General features: G+C 41.3%; 1 protein-coding gene across 1 annotated transcript in view; it reads right to left on the reverse strand.

Annotated features, from left to right (window-relative positions):
• Positions 1–13633, reverse strand: part of LOC308327402 (arf-GAP with Rho-GAP domain, ANK repeat and PH domain-containing protein 1) — a 23563-nt gene extending 9930 nt beyond the window's left edge. The window contains exons 1-12 of the mRNA XM_080780839.1: positions 13422–13633; positions 12411–12495; positions 12042–12100; positions 7681–8322; positions 6025–6135; positions 5262–5574; positions 4701–4820; positions 3872–3976; positions 3396–3456; positions 2869–2989; positions 2122–2279; positions 1290–1396 (exon numbers count right to left, since the gene is read on the reverse strand). Coding sequence (XP_080636965.1) covers positions 1290–1396; positions 2122–2279; positions 2869–2989; positions 3396–3456; positions 3872–3976; positions 4701–4820; positions 5262–5574; positions 6025–6135; positions 7681–8322; positions 12042–12100; positions 12411–12495; position 13422 — 1883 coding nt within the window. The 5' untranslated portion in view covers positions 13423–13633. The remainder of the gene's footprint in view (positions 1–1289; positions 1397–2121; positions 2280–2868; positions 2990–3395; positions 3457–3871; positions 3977–4700; positions 4821–5261; positions 5575–6024; positions 6136–7680; positions 8323–12041; positions 12101–12410; positions 12496–13421) is intronic.
• Positions 13634–17500: the final 3867 nt, after the last annotated feature.

Here is a 17500-nt window from a genome sequence, read left to right on the forward strand (position 1 = left end):
ATCAAGTAATATCAATAAACACAAAATGTTAAAATGTGGAGATTCTAACCAACAAACGGCAACGATATAGCCTACTAATAGTTGAAGAAAAAGAGGTTAGATGAATAATCTACTATTTTCTGTCGCTAGCAGGCAGTGTGCAGGCTGAATACTCTCTCAGCAGGGGAAATGTCTACCTGGTAGGCTGGTAGCCCATTATTTTATGGTAGCACTGCCCAGGCAGCTACCATAAAGTGCTGGCCTCTGCAGAGATATCAATGTCACTGTAATAGTGTGTGGCATATTCACTTTTACTCATACCTGCTCTCCACTTTGAGGAGTAGGAGCATCTCCCGCAATATTTAATCAGGAGAAGTTAAACATAGCCTACTGGTCAATTTTGTAAAGACGTAGGCCTATATAGACAAATGAATTTGCAGGATTTGTGAAAGATGAGTGATTTTGATTTGAACTTTTGACTATACAAAACATGTTCAAATTTTGTTTTATATGCCAGCTGGCAGCCCTAGCTATTTTACTTTTGCATAATAGTTTTGATGTAATAGGCTATCACTATGCTTATAATTTATTTACCATGACGACTATCAAGGTTGGTTTGTATGATATGATTTAAATAGCTTGCATTCCATATTGGAGTTCTGCCTCCAAAGTAGCTCTGTTCCATAGCTCTAATGCCTTCAACGGCAGCAAGAGCAGTAAGGCTATGGAACAGAGCTACCTCCAAAGCATACAGAATAGATAGAACAAGGACTAGTCTGTCAAGGTCGAGTCCTAAAATGCTGGTAAACATCAGACTACAATAGCCTATATTAAAGATACATTGCAGCTAAGAAGATGACTACAGTACTATGATCAAGTATCTTATGTCTTCTATTAGAACATTTTTCCTCCGAGGTGGAAAGCCTGGTGACGCGAGTAGAACATACAAAAGCCACAGGTTGAATACATGAGGGACTCTAACGAAGTGATGGGGGACAGCTGGTGGAGCAGACTGCAACACACACGTGGGGGAATCAGACAGGAGGGCATTGGCCAGAGCCGAAAAAACACCGAAGCACACACATACAGGGAAGGGAAGGAAGGCACAGTCGCGACAGAAGAAAAGACAATAAATGAAAATATTAAAGAAAATTAGTAATGGCACAAGAAAATAAGATGATTAAGTAGGGAGGGGGAGAAAAGAAAACAGAAGAAAGATGACTAGAAGGCTGAGAAGAATGAGATGAGGTGAGAAAAAAACGATACGAAATAGATAGACAGAGATCAGTTTAGACCTGGTTTACACCTACTTGAATATTTTGTATGGAGTCATTAGGTTGAAACTGTGTTTTCCTGTCTGTTTCACTGATGCCACCTTCAGTGTAATGTAGAAAGAACCTACACCCAGCTGGTAGTCCTGGAATACATCAAAGGCACAATCAGTTATCCAAACATAAATAATGGGTAGCCCCGCCATAAAAAAAACCCAAAATAAAAATGGGATAGGCTTCCGTGGATATGCACAGTTGCACACTGCCTTGTCTTCCTTAAGTTCTCAGACTCAGAATGCATTTCTTTCATGTGGATTCCAAGGGATTCGATTTCCTAAAAGTTGTAACTGATCTGACATTGCCTGTTCCTCTCCAACGCTGATGTGCATCACTTCAATGTCCACAACTTCAGTTATGATATTTAGCGTGGTGGCTAATTACACCAGCCATCCACTCTCCAGTGCAACTAGTCCTTCATTCAGTCTCTCCATTTTTCCTGTGACCATTTTCCAATATTGGTCTCGCCAATTAGGACTCCTAATTCCACTGCATCCATCCCTATGATGGGTGCTGTACATCTGCTATGGGCATTCCTTTTCTTTCCGTTTAGCGCTTTAATCATAGAAGAGCTCAACTTGGGTGTTTCCAATAAATGGACATTGATGCTTTGATTGTTCTTAATATTTAAATTTTTATGTAAAATAACTTAAACAAAAAGTTGCATTCATGTTGATTTTCTTTTCTAAACTCTGGAATAAAGGAGACAGTTACAATAATTAAGAAGGTTGCAAAAAGCTTACTATACCCATCAAACTCTTCAAGAATGTATGCAAAATAGAGAAAATTATTTTAAAGGACAGTTTGTATTTACCTCCTTATTGTGGTAAACCCAGAAGTCATGATCCCAGATAGCAGCATATGCTCGGCTTCGAGGATCCTTGATAGTGATTGGCCGATGTAGTTCTGGAGGGGTGGGGCTAGCCTGGCCACGAGTTGCAAGGAGAGAAGATACCCAGGCTTCGTGCACCGCTAGAATAGATGTCCTATTCTTTAATTTACTATAACAATTTAGGCATTTAGCAGATGCGCTTTGTCTTTTCCAGTGAGGCTAATTGCAAGATCCGACGAAATTATATTGATCCTAGTCAACAAACGTCAGGGGAAATGGCATCTAAAGTAAAGTGATATGAGGTAAACATCAAATATAGCATCATGTCTTATAAGAACATCTATATCACAGAATTGGCCTAGGGCCCTAGGTTTTGTGGTCAAGGAAAACAGTAGCCGATATACTGTATAAACTAAATAACAAGTAACAAACGTACATGTTTTTTCTGTAATTGACGTTTTCGGGCTGGGTAGAGTGTCAAATGTGTGCTAATTACATTAGTAAGGCCAGGCGGGGCCTCGGGCCAGCCAGTTATGGCCCAGTTAGGGCCTGTGATCTTCATACAGTATATGGAGACAGCCATATATGGAGCGTATCACGAGGCGTGACGGACTGACTGACATGAAATGCAGCTATGGTATTCACTAAATCTTGTTTTTGTCTCAGTATAAACATGGAACTTGGAAGCTCTAGAATAGAACCCAATATAATAGAATCTCCGACTCCTACCATCACTGTGGGCCATGAAGTCATAGTGTTTCTTCCTGAAGTAGATGGAAAATCGTCTCTTGTCCTGCTTCTTTATGTTGGTGATGCTGGAGACATGGAACACCACCTCACTGAACTTATCCTGGAAGGCAAAAAAAATGAGATGTGACTTCTATGTCACTGGAAATTATGATAATGGTAATACAGTGGTCTCTCAAGACAGGCTGTTGACTCAAATTCAAGGACACGAGGGCGCTGTTTTTCCTTGATTTTTTGACGATGGGTCCTCAGATTGGACTACATGAGACAATCGCCAAACAGGCAAACGCTATACAAAATCTTGAATAATGCACTCAAAAGTAAAAGTTGTGCTAAAATATTTCATGAGTTTGTGGGCACTTCGGGTTTGCACTAAAGCAGAACCTGTGGACAATTACAGAGTTATGGTCCAATGTAAAACCACCAAATAGTAAAGTACCACAATGGTTAAACTTATTTTTAGACGGACAGAGTGTCAGAGACCGACCCATGCAGGGAATTGTACTCACTGTGCGTTTCTTCCACAGAGACATGAGTTGTCCATCCAGCGTTGCCCATAGCACACTGTGTCTACAGGACCGTGCAACAGAAAATGGAAACAATTATACCTCGGCTGTACTGTAAGTATCTACAGTATACTGTCTCTGTCGGGGAAACCTCATTATGTCCAAAACTGTTACTTTTCAGGATTCAAATTCATTTCAAAAACGGCAAAAGTAGCAGATCCACAAGCTCAAAACGTTTTGCGCCACGCTTCGCACCACGCTTCGCTTCTGAGCTTGTATATAATCTTCTTTTGATTATTTTGTGTGAAACTGTAGTCTGATCAAGTATACGGCACTAATTCACGAAATTAAAAATAAAATAAAAATAAAAAACGAATATGGAGATGAGATGTTTCTTCCCGACAGCAACAATATGTATAACTATGTAATGTCTTATCTTATTTAGCTTACTGTCTGTCTGTATACATAGTGTATCATACCTGAATCCTTTCCATACATCCAGCCAGCCGGTTTGGACCACATCGTTTTTCACCTGCTGGGGAGTCAGAGCTCCCTTCTTTCTTGACACACGAATGGTCGCAGCCCTGAAGGCCAGACATGCATGCGAGCACACACACACACACACACACACACACACACACACACACACACAAACACACACACACACACACACACACACACACACAGGTATTAAGAAAGGAATTCTGCATCACATTCTCATCACTTTCTCATCCAATAGTCATGTTTTGATGTCTGGTCACTTACCTTTGGCATCCAGGTGTGACAGCGTGCGTAACTGTTTGGCGTATTTGCGTATGTTGACGCTAAAGGAATACAAACCATGTTGGCTAAACACAGTCCAAGTGGAAACTGTAGTGTATAGTATGTAACTTTGCCCTGTGTTTACTTAAAAAAACTACATGTTTACCTGCATAAACACACTAGGCCTGGCCTCGTCTCTCTTGACAATTTGAGCTACAATGACATGCCCAAAATATAGACGGCAGGGTTCATGTGGTTACCTCCTAAACTTACCCTGATATATGAACCCTATACATCAAGCTCACTGAGTCTACGTGGTCTACTCTGCATTGCATCTGGATGCCAAAAGTACATGAACAAATGTCAAAATATGACAAGTACAGGATGGGAAAGTGTTGAATGAATACTGACACACAGTCAGTCACAAGAAATCTGTGTGTGGACAAGTAGTGTTGAGTGGAAGAGTGTGTGTGAGTGTGTGTGTGTGTGTGTGTGTGTGTGTGTGTGTGTGTGTGTGTGTGTGTGTGTGTGTGTGTGTGTGCGCACCTCGGGGTCTTCTGCTTGCGGGCATTTCCCTGCTCTTGTAATTGCTTGGCAGTGTTGGGAGGGGGCGGGGGTGCCCGACAGGGGATCAGGCGCCCGCGATCCGATTGGCTGGTTGGAGGTCTGCAATACAAACGGTTCTAATCATTAGGTTTTATTATTGTATCAATAAATGATGCAATATGCTCATGAGAGCCAAGCCCATAGGCAGTGGTGTAAAGTTGTAGATGTGCTATTCTCAAATTATTTTCATACGTTTGAAACTTTTGTATAAAAATGCATCATGATGCGATTTGCGACGCATTGTGAGCTTGTAGATTATTGTAGACAATTTTCAAAGGATTTTAAATACATTTGAAAACTTGTGAAATGGGACATTCTGCACATTCTGAGTACTACTTTCTACTTTTGGTAGAGTACATTTTGTATTCCAGAAATGTACTTGTAACAGAGTATTTCCTACATTGCAGTATTGATACTTTTTACTTAAGTAACAAATTGAGTGAGTACTTCCTCCACCACTGCTCACAGATATGGAATCGCTGTCCTATCTGTTTTATTTACCCATTGGTAAAACCAGGGACAGGACCATCGGTGGTGTCAGTGCAGCCAGGGACAGGACCATCGGTGGTGACAGTGCAGCCAGGCACAGGACCATCGGTGGTGACAGTGCAGCCAGGGACAGGACCATCGGTGGTGACAGTGCAGCCAGGGACAGGACCTTTTTCAAGTTCTCCTGCCTTCGGCTTATTATCAGCTCCTGAATCTTCTTCCTCATTGGACGACTCTGTGTCGCGTTCCTCTTCACATCCCCAACTGGCCAGCACAGTGATGTAGGGATCATGACCGTTTATGGTCATGGGGGAGGGACTGGAAACTAAGTGCAGGAGGGAAAAAAGAGTAGGGATCAGAGTGGCAATTCAGTATTTTAGCCGTGACGTGAGCGCCCCCCTCCAGAGATGCTTCCGGGTCCTACTTTTGTGTCGCTTTTGTGTCCCCATAGAGTTATAGGCCTACTGTGTCCCTCCGTCGGACTAAATCTGAGATGAAAACAACCACGAAAGTCTAATTTTACCGCTTTCCTTGCAACAACAAAGCTACTGGTCTCCCACATCTGCTTTCTTTTGTTTTAGTCTTTTTGAAACATTTGGAATATTTGCGAAAGAATTAGGGTCCCAGCCAGTCACTAAGTATTTTCTTACTGGGGTTCGCGGCCAAATATATATTAATTTGGGGGTCAGAAAAGGTTTGAGAACCACTGCCAAAAGCAACACTTCTAGGACTAGGAGTAGTAAAATAGTGCATAATTAATTATTCAATACAATACCTTTATCCATTGGTCCAGGACTGATAGGGCCCTCTGTGGATGGGAAGTTCAGAAGAGCAGTCTGGTCCAATGAAGCCATCACCATCCTGGACAAGGCCTCAACATCTGGAACTGTTTATTGTCATCATCATTAATATTATTATAATTATTTTACATCTCAAAGGGATAGTTCACCCCCCCAAAAAAAAGAAGATCTATCAATTAAACACCCCATAAAGCCAATACTCTGATAACCGAGTCTCCTCATTGGAGACTCTTTAAGTCTCTTTTTAGCCATCAAAGAACTCACCGTTAAGGACATAAGTGGACGTCATCATCGGATTCGATGGACAACCATAAGCAAGTAAGTGTGTGCGTGTGCGTGTGTCACGTATGTTATCACCTCACTACCTTACCACTTCCTTCCTCACGCTCTTTCTTAAGACCGTGCACCAATGCTACAGTACTCCATTGGCAATAACGTTTGCCAGTAGTTGCAAATAGCTGCATGTTGCGAGTTAGTTAGTTAGTTAGTTTATTTCGGTATTTATTTGTTAAAAAAACAATACAGTATAGGCATTCAGTAGCCTACAACTTAGTCAACAAGGTGACTATTTGGCCGAAAAGGTTAGGGCTGAAGCCGAAGCTTATATTGCCCACCTTATCACAAAAGTTTTTATAAAATAGAATAAAAGTACACAGTTTATGAATATACAAAGAAAATGAGCTCCAAATATTACATTACAGAGCTAAACCAAACCAGAAAACAAAACAAAACAGAAGAAAAACAGTTTGTATATGACTCATAGCAATTATACTATTTATTTATAATGATGGTAGTACCAACATAATAATAATTATTATTAATAATAATAATAATAATAATAATAATATACTATATTATATAATATACATTACTATTCATTTATTGCTATATACCTATCAATGCCCTTTGCATATAGTTTCTTGAATGTTTTTATTGAGATGGACATTTTAAGTTCATTATCTAGTGAGTTCCACATATTTACTCCAATGACTGATATGCATCTACGGTTAGTGTTGGTCCTTGCCAATGTAACTACTCGCAACATGCAGCTATTTGCAATACTGACAACCGTTATTGCCAATGGAGGTTGCAAGGATCGAGTTGCATTGGTGGGCCACCAATTTGGTGCATGGCCTTAAAAAAGAGCACGAGGAAGGAAGTGGTAAGGTAGCGATGTGATAACATGTGTGACACACACACGCGTGCATGCGCACGCACACACACACACACACACACACACACACACACACACAAAGAGATCAGTGAATGCACAGTGATGTCCATGAATCCAAGGCTCCATGAGGTGATTAATCAATAGAGAATGAAAACTCATTTTGGGGGTGAAGTTCACTATCCCATTACAAACATGATAGGTCCAGTAATATGCAGTGGTTCTCAAACCGTTTTATTTCAAAGACCCTCATAACTCCGAGAGTGTACTAATTGAACCTGAACTATTTGGTTCTATTTGGGTCCATGTGTGCACTCTCAGAGTTATAGTTCTGTAAGGGTCCCCTTACAGATCCCTGAAGAACCCCTTCAAGCAACCCTGAGAGTACCTGGCCCGTACTTTGTGAACCCCTGCAGTAATATCAGTTTGATTGATTGATTGATTGATTGATTTGATTTACCTGTATGGCTGTTGGCCACAGGCGTAGGGTGAGAGGGAGGGCAATGCATCTGGTTCGTGGGAGTAGTGATTGAGGCCATTGTGACTGCCATAGGACCCAGGTTAGGATGATGAAACATGGCAACATTCGGGTCAGAAGCAACAGCTCCTGCTAAGCCTGGCATATGGGTGGGTATGGAGCCATTGAAGCTAGCTGCACCAGAGTATGGCCAAGCATTGGTACTAGGGCCATGATGAACGGCATTGGGTGGCATGGCCACTGTAGGGCAGGGAACAATCCCTGCAAAGCTTGGAATATGGGCGGCCAAAGAGCTAACTATGTTGTCTAAGCTAGGTACATAGCCGGAAGTAAAAGGGTCAAGAGGTGGTGCGCTAGCAGCAGTGGCAGGGTTGGTGACAGAGCTAACAACCCCTGCCAAGCTAGGTATATGAGTTGCTACACTGCTAGCCATGCTATCTAGGCTAGGCGGAGCTGGGCTTGGTGTAGCGGCAGCAGGTGGAGGATTGGGAGGAATGCCGGCGATGGAATTAGCAACCCCAGCCAGACTGGGGATGTTGAAAGAGATGATGTTTGTCACGCTAGCCAGGCTGAGGTTGGCTGGGTCCGACCCGTTGAAGAAAGGAGGAGGAGGATTATAGTTTCCTGCGAGAGAAGGATGGAGGAAAAGTTCAGGAGTTATAATGTACTTTAGAAACACCACATGGTATGCTGTTCAATCCAAGCAGAACTGAATGGAAGCACGTAACCACTCAAGCCCTATTTTATATTTCGTTGGATGATGGTGTCACACTGCGGAAACAGCCTCACAACGCATTGCGACACCTTGTGATCTTGTAGATGTGCTGTTTTTGTAATTTGTAAATATTGTTGAATATTTTCAAACATTTTCACCTAATGGATGGCATGACTAAAATAGATTTAGCAGAGCCAACATAATTATTGGGTCAGAAATTGTACTTTCATGGCTGAAAACAAAATTTGATTTGTTTTTGTTTTTTTACGTTCCTTAAATCTCAGTTTTTCTTAAACTGGTTATCTGCATGCCAGTGAGTTATTATCATGACACGTGATGACTTATGCTAATGAGACACATGACAGTAGGCAGTAAAGGCCATAGTTCAGAAGCTGAGGGGTGGTGTTCCATTCAAGGAGAACTGATTACAAATGTTACAGACACTGTTAAACTGTTCAAAAAGGAAGGATTCAACATTTTTGACAGTTGAATGTTGTTAACACACTTTAGAGCTTGAACCTGAACCTGAGCTTGAACCTGTCTTCATGAACCTGTCTTCATGTTAATATTAATAGTACTCCCTATCGACATGTATAGATAATTAGTCCTACTGATGAAAACATGGAGATAAGGTTGAGAAATAGTGTGTAGACTTTATTCATTTGTATTTTTCATCACTTTCAACCTGACTGGCGTCCCTATTCTGGGTTTACTGTAGCAGATCTACAAGCTCGCAATGTGTCACAATGCAATGTGCTGTGATGTCGATCAACTATTCTTGATAAATATTATACTTCTATACAATCTTATAGAAGTATAAGATAGGGCTTATGTCAAAAACAACCAAATTAAACCATGTAAATCACGACACAGAAAAGACAATATACAATACTGTAGTTTTCCCCATTGTCAAGGATCTAGCTGAGATTTAGTGAAATGTCAGATTGGTGGAGACTGGAGACATGTTTGTGAAGCGAGAGAGAGAGACACACACACAGATAGAGAGAGAAGGAGAGAGAGAGATTGGTTTTTCCGTCAGTCAATATAGAAAAATAGGAGGCTAAATTACCACCTGCGTCGAGCTGTCTTTCAACTTTGTCTAGCCAAAACCGGTTTGAATGTTTTATGAAAATATTGTTCAGAAGTTAACCCTTAAGACGCTACATGTTTTGTTCATATTCAACCAGGAAAGCTTACTAAGGCAACATTAATGGCAAATTTAATTCAGTTCAGCACAGTTCTTATTCATCAAGGCATCGCTATCAACACATTAAGTTAACCACTTTCAACCTGGTGTTCATATTTTGGGCATGCCGTAAGCGAGAGTTGTCAAAAATGGTCAAATAGTTAAAATACCAGATGTAACGAGCTCACAAGATCGTCTATTTTCACTAATCGTCATTCGAGGAAGTACGAATACCTAACAACCAGGCCAGCTGGCTCAACTTCAACATGCCTTGCTCAAGGGCATTTGATGTTGAGAGATATAAAGTAGTAGTTGAGAGAGCATTTGGTTATAAGAGATAAGGCACTGGCCGCAAACTCAGACAATTGAAGCTTTTCTTTTATTAACAGCATGCAGGCAAATTGTTTCCATGTCAATACATCTTTATGTTCTCATGATGTCATTATTCCAACGTACTATTGGTGCAACTGCGGCCCCGTTAACTACCGGTAACCCTAACTCTATCCTCAGACTAACCTAATGGTCAGAATAATGGGATGTCAGAATTTTGAACTGGTTTTCTCCAGTGACTTTTTTTCTTCATGCTTGAGGTGCCGCGTGCTGGAACCCCTCATTGTTCCAGAGCTTTAGGTTACTTAGCTGGGACTTATTGTAAGGTGATGACATCTCTAAAATTAGACTGACAGTCAATGTGTGTCTGTTTCCCGATATCTCTGTCACATACTGTTCCATTACTCTCAGCTGTTTAACTAGCCGAGCTGGTTTCTTAATTGTGTGAAAGCTACTGTATGCAGGGTTGGTTTGGTATGTCACTTCTGCCATGTACTCATCTGGATGGGATACGTCATAAATTACTTCATGATTAATGTAAACTAATTATTTCAGGTCTACTGCTCTTACTGTATGGCTAAAACAGAATATACTTAAAATACGTACAGCTGGCAGGCTAGAGTAGTGGACACGTCATTTGTGACTTTACAGCTCCTCTGTAGCGTGACGAGTTCTGTATGTATTGTATTGTAGATGTATTGTAGCGTGACAACTAGCTGGCATGACATGGCATTATCTTTAAGCTCTAGAACAGGAATAGTGGCTGTACTGTCAACAATCATGCTTGTCAGCTTGACAACTTTTTGGGACTGTTTTTGACAACAAGCATTTGGAATGATGGAATCTATCATTTCAAGGAACTGACTGCAAGTGCAACATTTTAGTCTCCAGTCCAGTCCATGTTTTATTTATTTATTTTTGACAGCTGCAGCTTATGTAACCTACAAGAAATTCATAGTTAAGAGTACAAGCTTTAAAGCACCAGACAATGTGACACGTGCAACAAATATTCTTCTGTCTCTAGAATGGACATGAATGATAGAGAAAGTAATACATTAAACACCGTGTAAGGTTTTTGTTTGTTTGACTCCAAGGCAATAGACAAGCAAGACTGAGTCTTAGAAAGTCTAAACGCCCTGTTGCCTTTCAGCAGTGATTCTCAAACCTCTTAATTTCAAGGACTCCCAGTTTGGTATGCATTAATTAGGCCACGGACCCTCATAACTTTGACTGTTAAATGGAACTGTAAGTGTCCATTTGGTTCCATTTGTACACTCAGAGTCAGACGTAAGGGTGCATTTGGTTCCTAAATGTCCTCAGCTGCTATATAGAGGCTGTGCTGCTCCAATCTTCCGTTTAGATTTTCATCTTGTGTGCAAGTGGAAGATTGTGTGCAAGATTTTTGGCCTAAGGGTGAGGTGTCACCAAAATCTGAAGTATTTATCCTCCAGGAACATCAAGGTACACGTACAATTATGTGGCAATTTAACCAGTAGTTTTCGTTATATACCCTGTTTGGGACTAAAGTGTTGGATGGAACAACCACCCGTATATAAAAATATAACCGTAGCAAATGTGTACCAACATTAGACCAGCTGATTGTTACTGCCAACAGGCCTGCCTTGCTCTTGACACTAACTGAAGAGATATAATTTATGGAACAGTTGGTGAAACTGGTGTCTTTATGTGTATAATGCTTGCAATATTTCATCATCACAATCCAAGTCTGGAGAGATATAACTGTAACCCCTGCAATCCCTGTAATGCTGCAGCATATCTCATCTCCAACAAATATCATAAAAGGCTGTCCCACACTCCTCACTTACAAAAATGTATTAATAGGGATACGTTGGGTCACTCAGACCTTCATCGGGCATCCATCTGCCTGCCTGATGAAGGTCTGAGTGACCCAGACATTGTATCCCTATTAATACATTTTTGTAGGTGAAGACCTACCCTTTCCCTTTCTTTGCACTTCAAGATCATTATGGCTCGGTAGGTGTAGCCTACAAAATAACTTTTTCTTTAAAAAAGCCCAAATTAAATGGAAATATTCCTATATCCTTGCTCCTGTGTGCGTCCTGTGTTGTGTTTGCATTTCATATACTGTACCTGCGCTGCTATATTCACCATTAGATGAGGCCGGCTGCAAATTATCACCAGTCAGATCACTGTGAAATAAACAGGGGACATAATGAGGTTTCTGTGACTCAATAATTCAATCAATAATTGTGCCCAATATTATATTACAAGCTTCAGTGCTTGTTTACAAATTAGCATGATTTTTTTTTAAGTAAGACTTGGTTGAAAATCATCTATTTGATTAATTTGCTATATTTTGTTGCATTTTCACTTGTGTTTATGTATTCAGTGGTACTACAGGCTACTTATAGTGTGTACTTGACATATATTGCTATAGACCAGACATAAACTTCACCATTAAGTCGTTGTTCTGTAAATGTAAATGAGTAGTGTTTGGACCTTTCTACTGAAGCCTGACTGTGCATTCTGTCTCTTTTATATCGAGCTCTTGGCTTAGGTTGAGGAACAGGAAGATCTGAAGACATCTGAGAGAAAGAGAGAGAGAGAGAGAGAGAGAGAGAGAGAGAGAGAGGCCAAGGGAAGATAATTTATTAGTGGTTTATATGGCTAAACCAGAAACCTGTTTAAAACCACAAATATCACTGTTACTCTTCAGGAAATGGCAAAACAAACGGTGTCCCAATGGATCCTCCAATGTATAGCCTAGTTGTCACAATTTAGAAGCTCATATTAATACCTTTAAATATTTATACAATCCACAAACAGATTTGACCACTTATTCACTCGTACACACAAGTTGTTATAAGTCAAGAAGAACGCCATAGATAGAAGGATTTAATGACATCACAGACCTTTTTCTATTTGAGTTGTCCCTATTCACAACCAAAGTGTGTAATGCAAAATTTGCGTTATACAATATTTGCGTTATAAAACAAATATGAATAATTAATTCATAGTATCAATAGCACAGAGGCTGTCCGGTAGAAATAGGCCTACTTACTCAAACTGATATTGAACAATGTATACAAACTATCTGTATGACAGAGGTGGGTAGCAATGAGTTATATTTAATCAGTTACATTTACTTAAGAAACTTTTTAAATATATTGTACTGTAAGTATACATTTAATGCACATACTTGTGCACATTGATACAAGTATATTTGAGAGGTCACAACGTTTTCAAAATTTTCAAATGACTTGGCTACATTCCACCCCCCCCCCCCTAGCCCTGCCCCTTCTCCCCCCCCATATATCTCATGGGGGCTATCATTAGTATCGACGTATCTTTATCTTTATTATTATTGTCATTGTTGTTGCAGTATGTTGCCTTATAGTGCATTGCTGACCTTCCCACGATTGCATTTTGCTGCCTGCACCTGTATCAGCATGTATTGAACATTTATTCTTGTTCAAATAGACTTAATAACGAAAATATTCTATTACTTACTTTTTTTCTCTTTTCTGCTGTCACTCAATGTTTCGAGTTTACTTTCCTTTTCGACACAAACACCACATGCACCGCTTCTCTGTCACGCCTGATTTCCTTCGAGTGCACTTCAGGAGGGTTTCAATCCTAGCTCCCCACTCTTCCTTATGTCCGCCTTCTGTCTGTCTGCCTGCTTGTTGCTTTGCTTGTTTTGTCTCTCTACTGTGTCTTTGTTGTCTGTAATTGACTCTGTCAGTCAGCCAGCTGTAAACACGTGGACCTGTGTCTTACCTGATGATGATGTCATCAGTGCCTGCACTGTAAGAAATGCTCCGGTCGGAAACAAAACGTAGCCTACTGGCCTTTCCTCATAAACATGAGCTGAAGCGTGACTCAGCATAGGTGAAAGATGTGACATGTACATCAAATGCAGAAAGACAGTGTACTGCAGTCCCATATGTGTTAGCACTTTTTATTGTAAAGGTGGTTTTGTTGGCCTGGGCCGTGGCTCAGCGGTCCAGGCACCTTGGCCGGCAGTCCAAGTCTGGCAGTGTGCCGCAGGTTTGACTCCCGATCCCGACAGCCTTTACTGCATGTCACTCCCCCATCTCTCTCCCCCATTTCCTGTCAGCCTACTGTCTGTCCCTCTATAAAAAAATATAAAATAAAGGCAAAAGCCGCAAAAAACAACATAATTAAAAAAGTGGTTTTGTTTGATCATCCTTTCAAGGAGTATTTGCCGACCTAGATTATTTTTACAGTGTGTTGATAAAATCACTGAGGCATAGCTCCACTGGCCCTACCTGTTAAGCAACAAGTAGTGTTGGTATAAGGTGTGTGTGTGTGTGTGTGTGTGTGTGTGTGTGTGTGTGTGTGTGTGTGTGTGTGTGTGTGTGTGTGTGTGTGTGTGTGTGTGTTCTCACAGCTCATGGAACAGGATTGTTGTGCAATGGGACAGTGTCATAAATTCCACAGCAGTGCCATTATGCTATGCAGTTAAATTTGCCCCCGTGTGGCAGACATACACAATTACAACTTACAGCTGCTGTATTATCAGAGTAATTTTATTTTATTAAAAGTCTCTCTGTCCATACTTTCACCTTTCTTCCTTTTTCTGTCTCTCTCCTTGCTGCTTTCTTCTAACCACCGACAAACATGTCAACCTCCCTCTCTCTCCCCCCCCTCTCTCCCCTCCCCTCTCTCCCTCATCTGAAAGAGCTCTATGTGCATCAAGATGAAATCCTAGTTTAGCTCCACATCCGGACGCACGCATGCACCCGCACATGCACACAAAGACGCACACATATACACAGAAAGTTAGTTACAGTATAAACATTCCACAATATTCCACATAATCTGCTGAGTATGCATGGCTGCACCACAGATCTGCATACATATGGGTGTACTCACACTCATTGTGCAAACATACTGCATGCATTGTCAGTTTCATTAAATTTGGTTCCATTACACTTTTACTGAACTCCCACACCCCACTTAAACTCTCACTGTCTGCATGTATAAACACGTGCTACTGGAAATGAGACAACAGTGAAATTAAAACGGTCTTCTCGGAAGGAACAGTATGTTTTAATTGTATTCAGTACATTTAACATCTACGCCATCATGTGCATATCAGGGTTTCATTCTATATAAAGCATGATTAGTGATCCACAGTAGTGATCCAAACAGTAACAGTGGCATTTGGTCATCGTATAAACCAGTGATTCTCAACGAGTTTAATTTCAGGATTTGTTGTTGTTTGTTGTTTTCTCATGCGGCATGCCCTCCATGTAAAGTGTCTTTGGGTACTAATTATTATTATGTATCAGCTGTTGCAAGAGCTAATCTAATAAAAGTGAATCGATGGCTTCAAACATTGATGAAGGACGTGTCTCCCAATACACATATTCCATTAATTTATGCCAGGTGTGGCTGTCCGTCCAATGCAACATGGTCACCTCGGAAAACAACAGGAAGTGTTGATCAAATAGAATCAATTCTCTATTTCTTGCTTCAAACGTTTTAGAAAACGTCCTTGAGAGAATGTTAGCTGTAAATGAAATTGTGCGTTTCTTACATAGCTGCCATGTTGGATACGGCACAAAATCAAGCAACGGCAGCAGGTGCTCTGAGCCTTTGATTATAGACATCGGTTTGTTATTGAGCTCAGCGGTCATGGTCATTATCCAGGAATAACACGCCGCTTAAAGCAGTGATTGACCAATCAGAATCAAGCATTCAACCAAGCCGTGTAATATGCATTAATAGGCCACAGACCCCTATTTGAAACAGTTTGTTATCTCTGGGACTCACAGGGTCCATTTGTACACTCTCTGAGTTACACACCCGTAAGAGTCCATTTGGAGTTTGACCCCTGGTGGCCCCTGGACTGTATGTTGAGAACAAGGGGTATGGAAGAGGTGGTAGAGGAGGCAGATGATTGGCTGTGGCCACCCCTGAAGCAAATGTACACTTCATTTCAGTTCATCTGATCAAAAGGGTCCTCGAACAGCTGAGCTGTTGCCACGTTCAGTCGTCGGCTAGCAACGCAGAACGATGCTGTTTAGACTTGAGGGATGGTGATTGTTTTTCATGGTTTTTCATGGTTTTCCTGCATTACTATGTGAGCACAGAAATACAGAGAAAAATCTACACAATAATTTGTTTTACTAGTTCCTTTGCTGCAGCTGACCTATTGCTTCTTTAAGCGGAAATCAATCGGCTTGTTCAGGTTTGGTCACCCTGCATTGGCCTGGTTATTGCAATGGTGAAATAGGCTAAAACAGTGGAACAGTATATCCCCCTCCCCTCCATCCCCCTCTCTTACCTCTCTCTCACTCTGCCTCTCTCTCTAGTCTGGCATCTCACACAACAGTTACCATTGCCTAAATCAGTGCCGTTGTTCCCAAACTTTTCAGGTCAAGACCCAAACGAGAGATTAGTGAATAATCTCGAAAATAGCAGATCTACAAGCTATAAACTACAAATAACAGATCTCCATCCCCTAAACACCCTGGATAACACTCCACAAGTCCTATAGTGACAACAGATTTGCGCTGTCAGTAGGCCTACTGTCATGTTAGGTATGTCAATATGTCCATATGTGGGCCTAATCTGTCCGGATAGACTCAAAGACAGACAGAGAGACAACTTGAACTTCACAGATGTGGAAGACCTTTTCTGCGTTTATGATCGTCTCCAAATCACGTGTTCTGATTGTCTCAGATTTCATAATGATTCAAAACAATGCTTCCTGTTCAAAGATGCCTTTTAAAGGTTCATCCCAGCTTGATCGATCCTTATCCCCCGAATTGAAATCAGCTGTTGAGGAACCGGGAAATCAGGAAATACCACATCTGGCTTGATCAAGTCAGACCTCAGACAGTTTACTTTAAATTAGAGATATCTTCAGCCAGATTTCTGGAATACACCCCAGGAATGTCAGAGTGTGTGCATGCGTGTGCGTGCACGTGTGCGTGCGCGCACATGTGTGTGTGTGTGTGTGTGGTGCACATTTGTGTGTTTACTAGCTCTCCCCACGCTATAAAGGATACCATGTTGTGGTATAGGAATAACATGCCCACATAGTGATACAAGAAAGTGACAGTCCCTGATTTTGGCTTAGGGAACGAGAACGTGTGAATAGGATTCGACGATCACCCACAGGACGCAAGGAGGACCCCAAGCCTCACTTTGTATCACTGTTGTGGCCAGAAGGTTTAGTCATCTATTGATTCAACTGATTTACAGCTATTCAAACTGTCCAGTATGGCTATAGTCTCTCTCTCTCTCTCTCTCTCTCTCTCTCTCTCTCGCTCTCTCCTCTTTGTTTAATCAGCATTCTGACGAATACTGGAATGCTAATGAAACCGCCTCCTTTCACACACGCACAAACAGTCACACACACACACACACACACACACACACACACACACACACACACACACACACACACACACACACACACAAAGGGAAGGAGCTTATGAAAAAGACATGAGGAGACCCTGCTTTCCTCTCGTCCCTCCATCCCTCCCTCTCTCTCTCTCTCTCTCTCTCTCTTATCCTAGCCCCCTTTCTCAAGGCTCTCTCCTTCTCTGTCT

This window comes from Protomyctophum bolini (assembly GCF_963924005.1).
Source record: "Protomyctophum bolini genome assembly, chromosome: 13".
NCBI lineage: Eukaryota > Metazoa > Chordata > Actinopteri > Myctophiformes > Myctophidae > Protomyctophum > Protomyctophum bolini.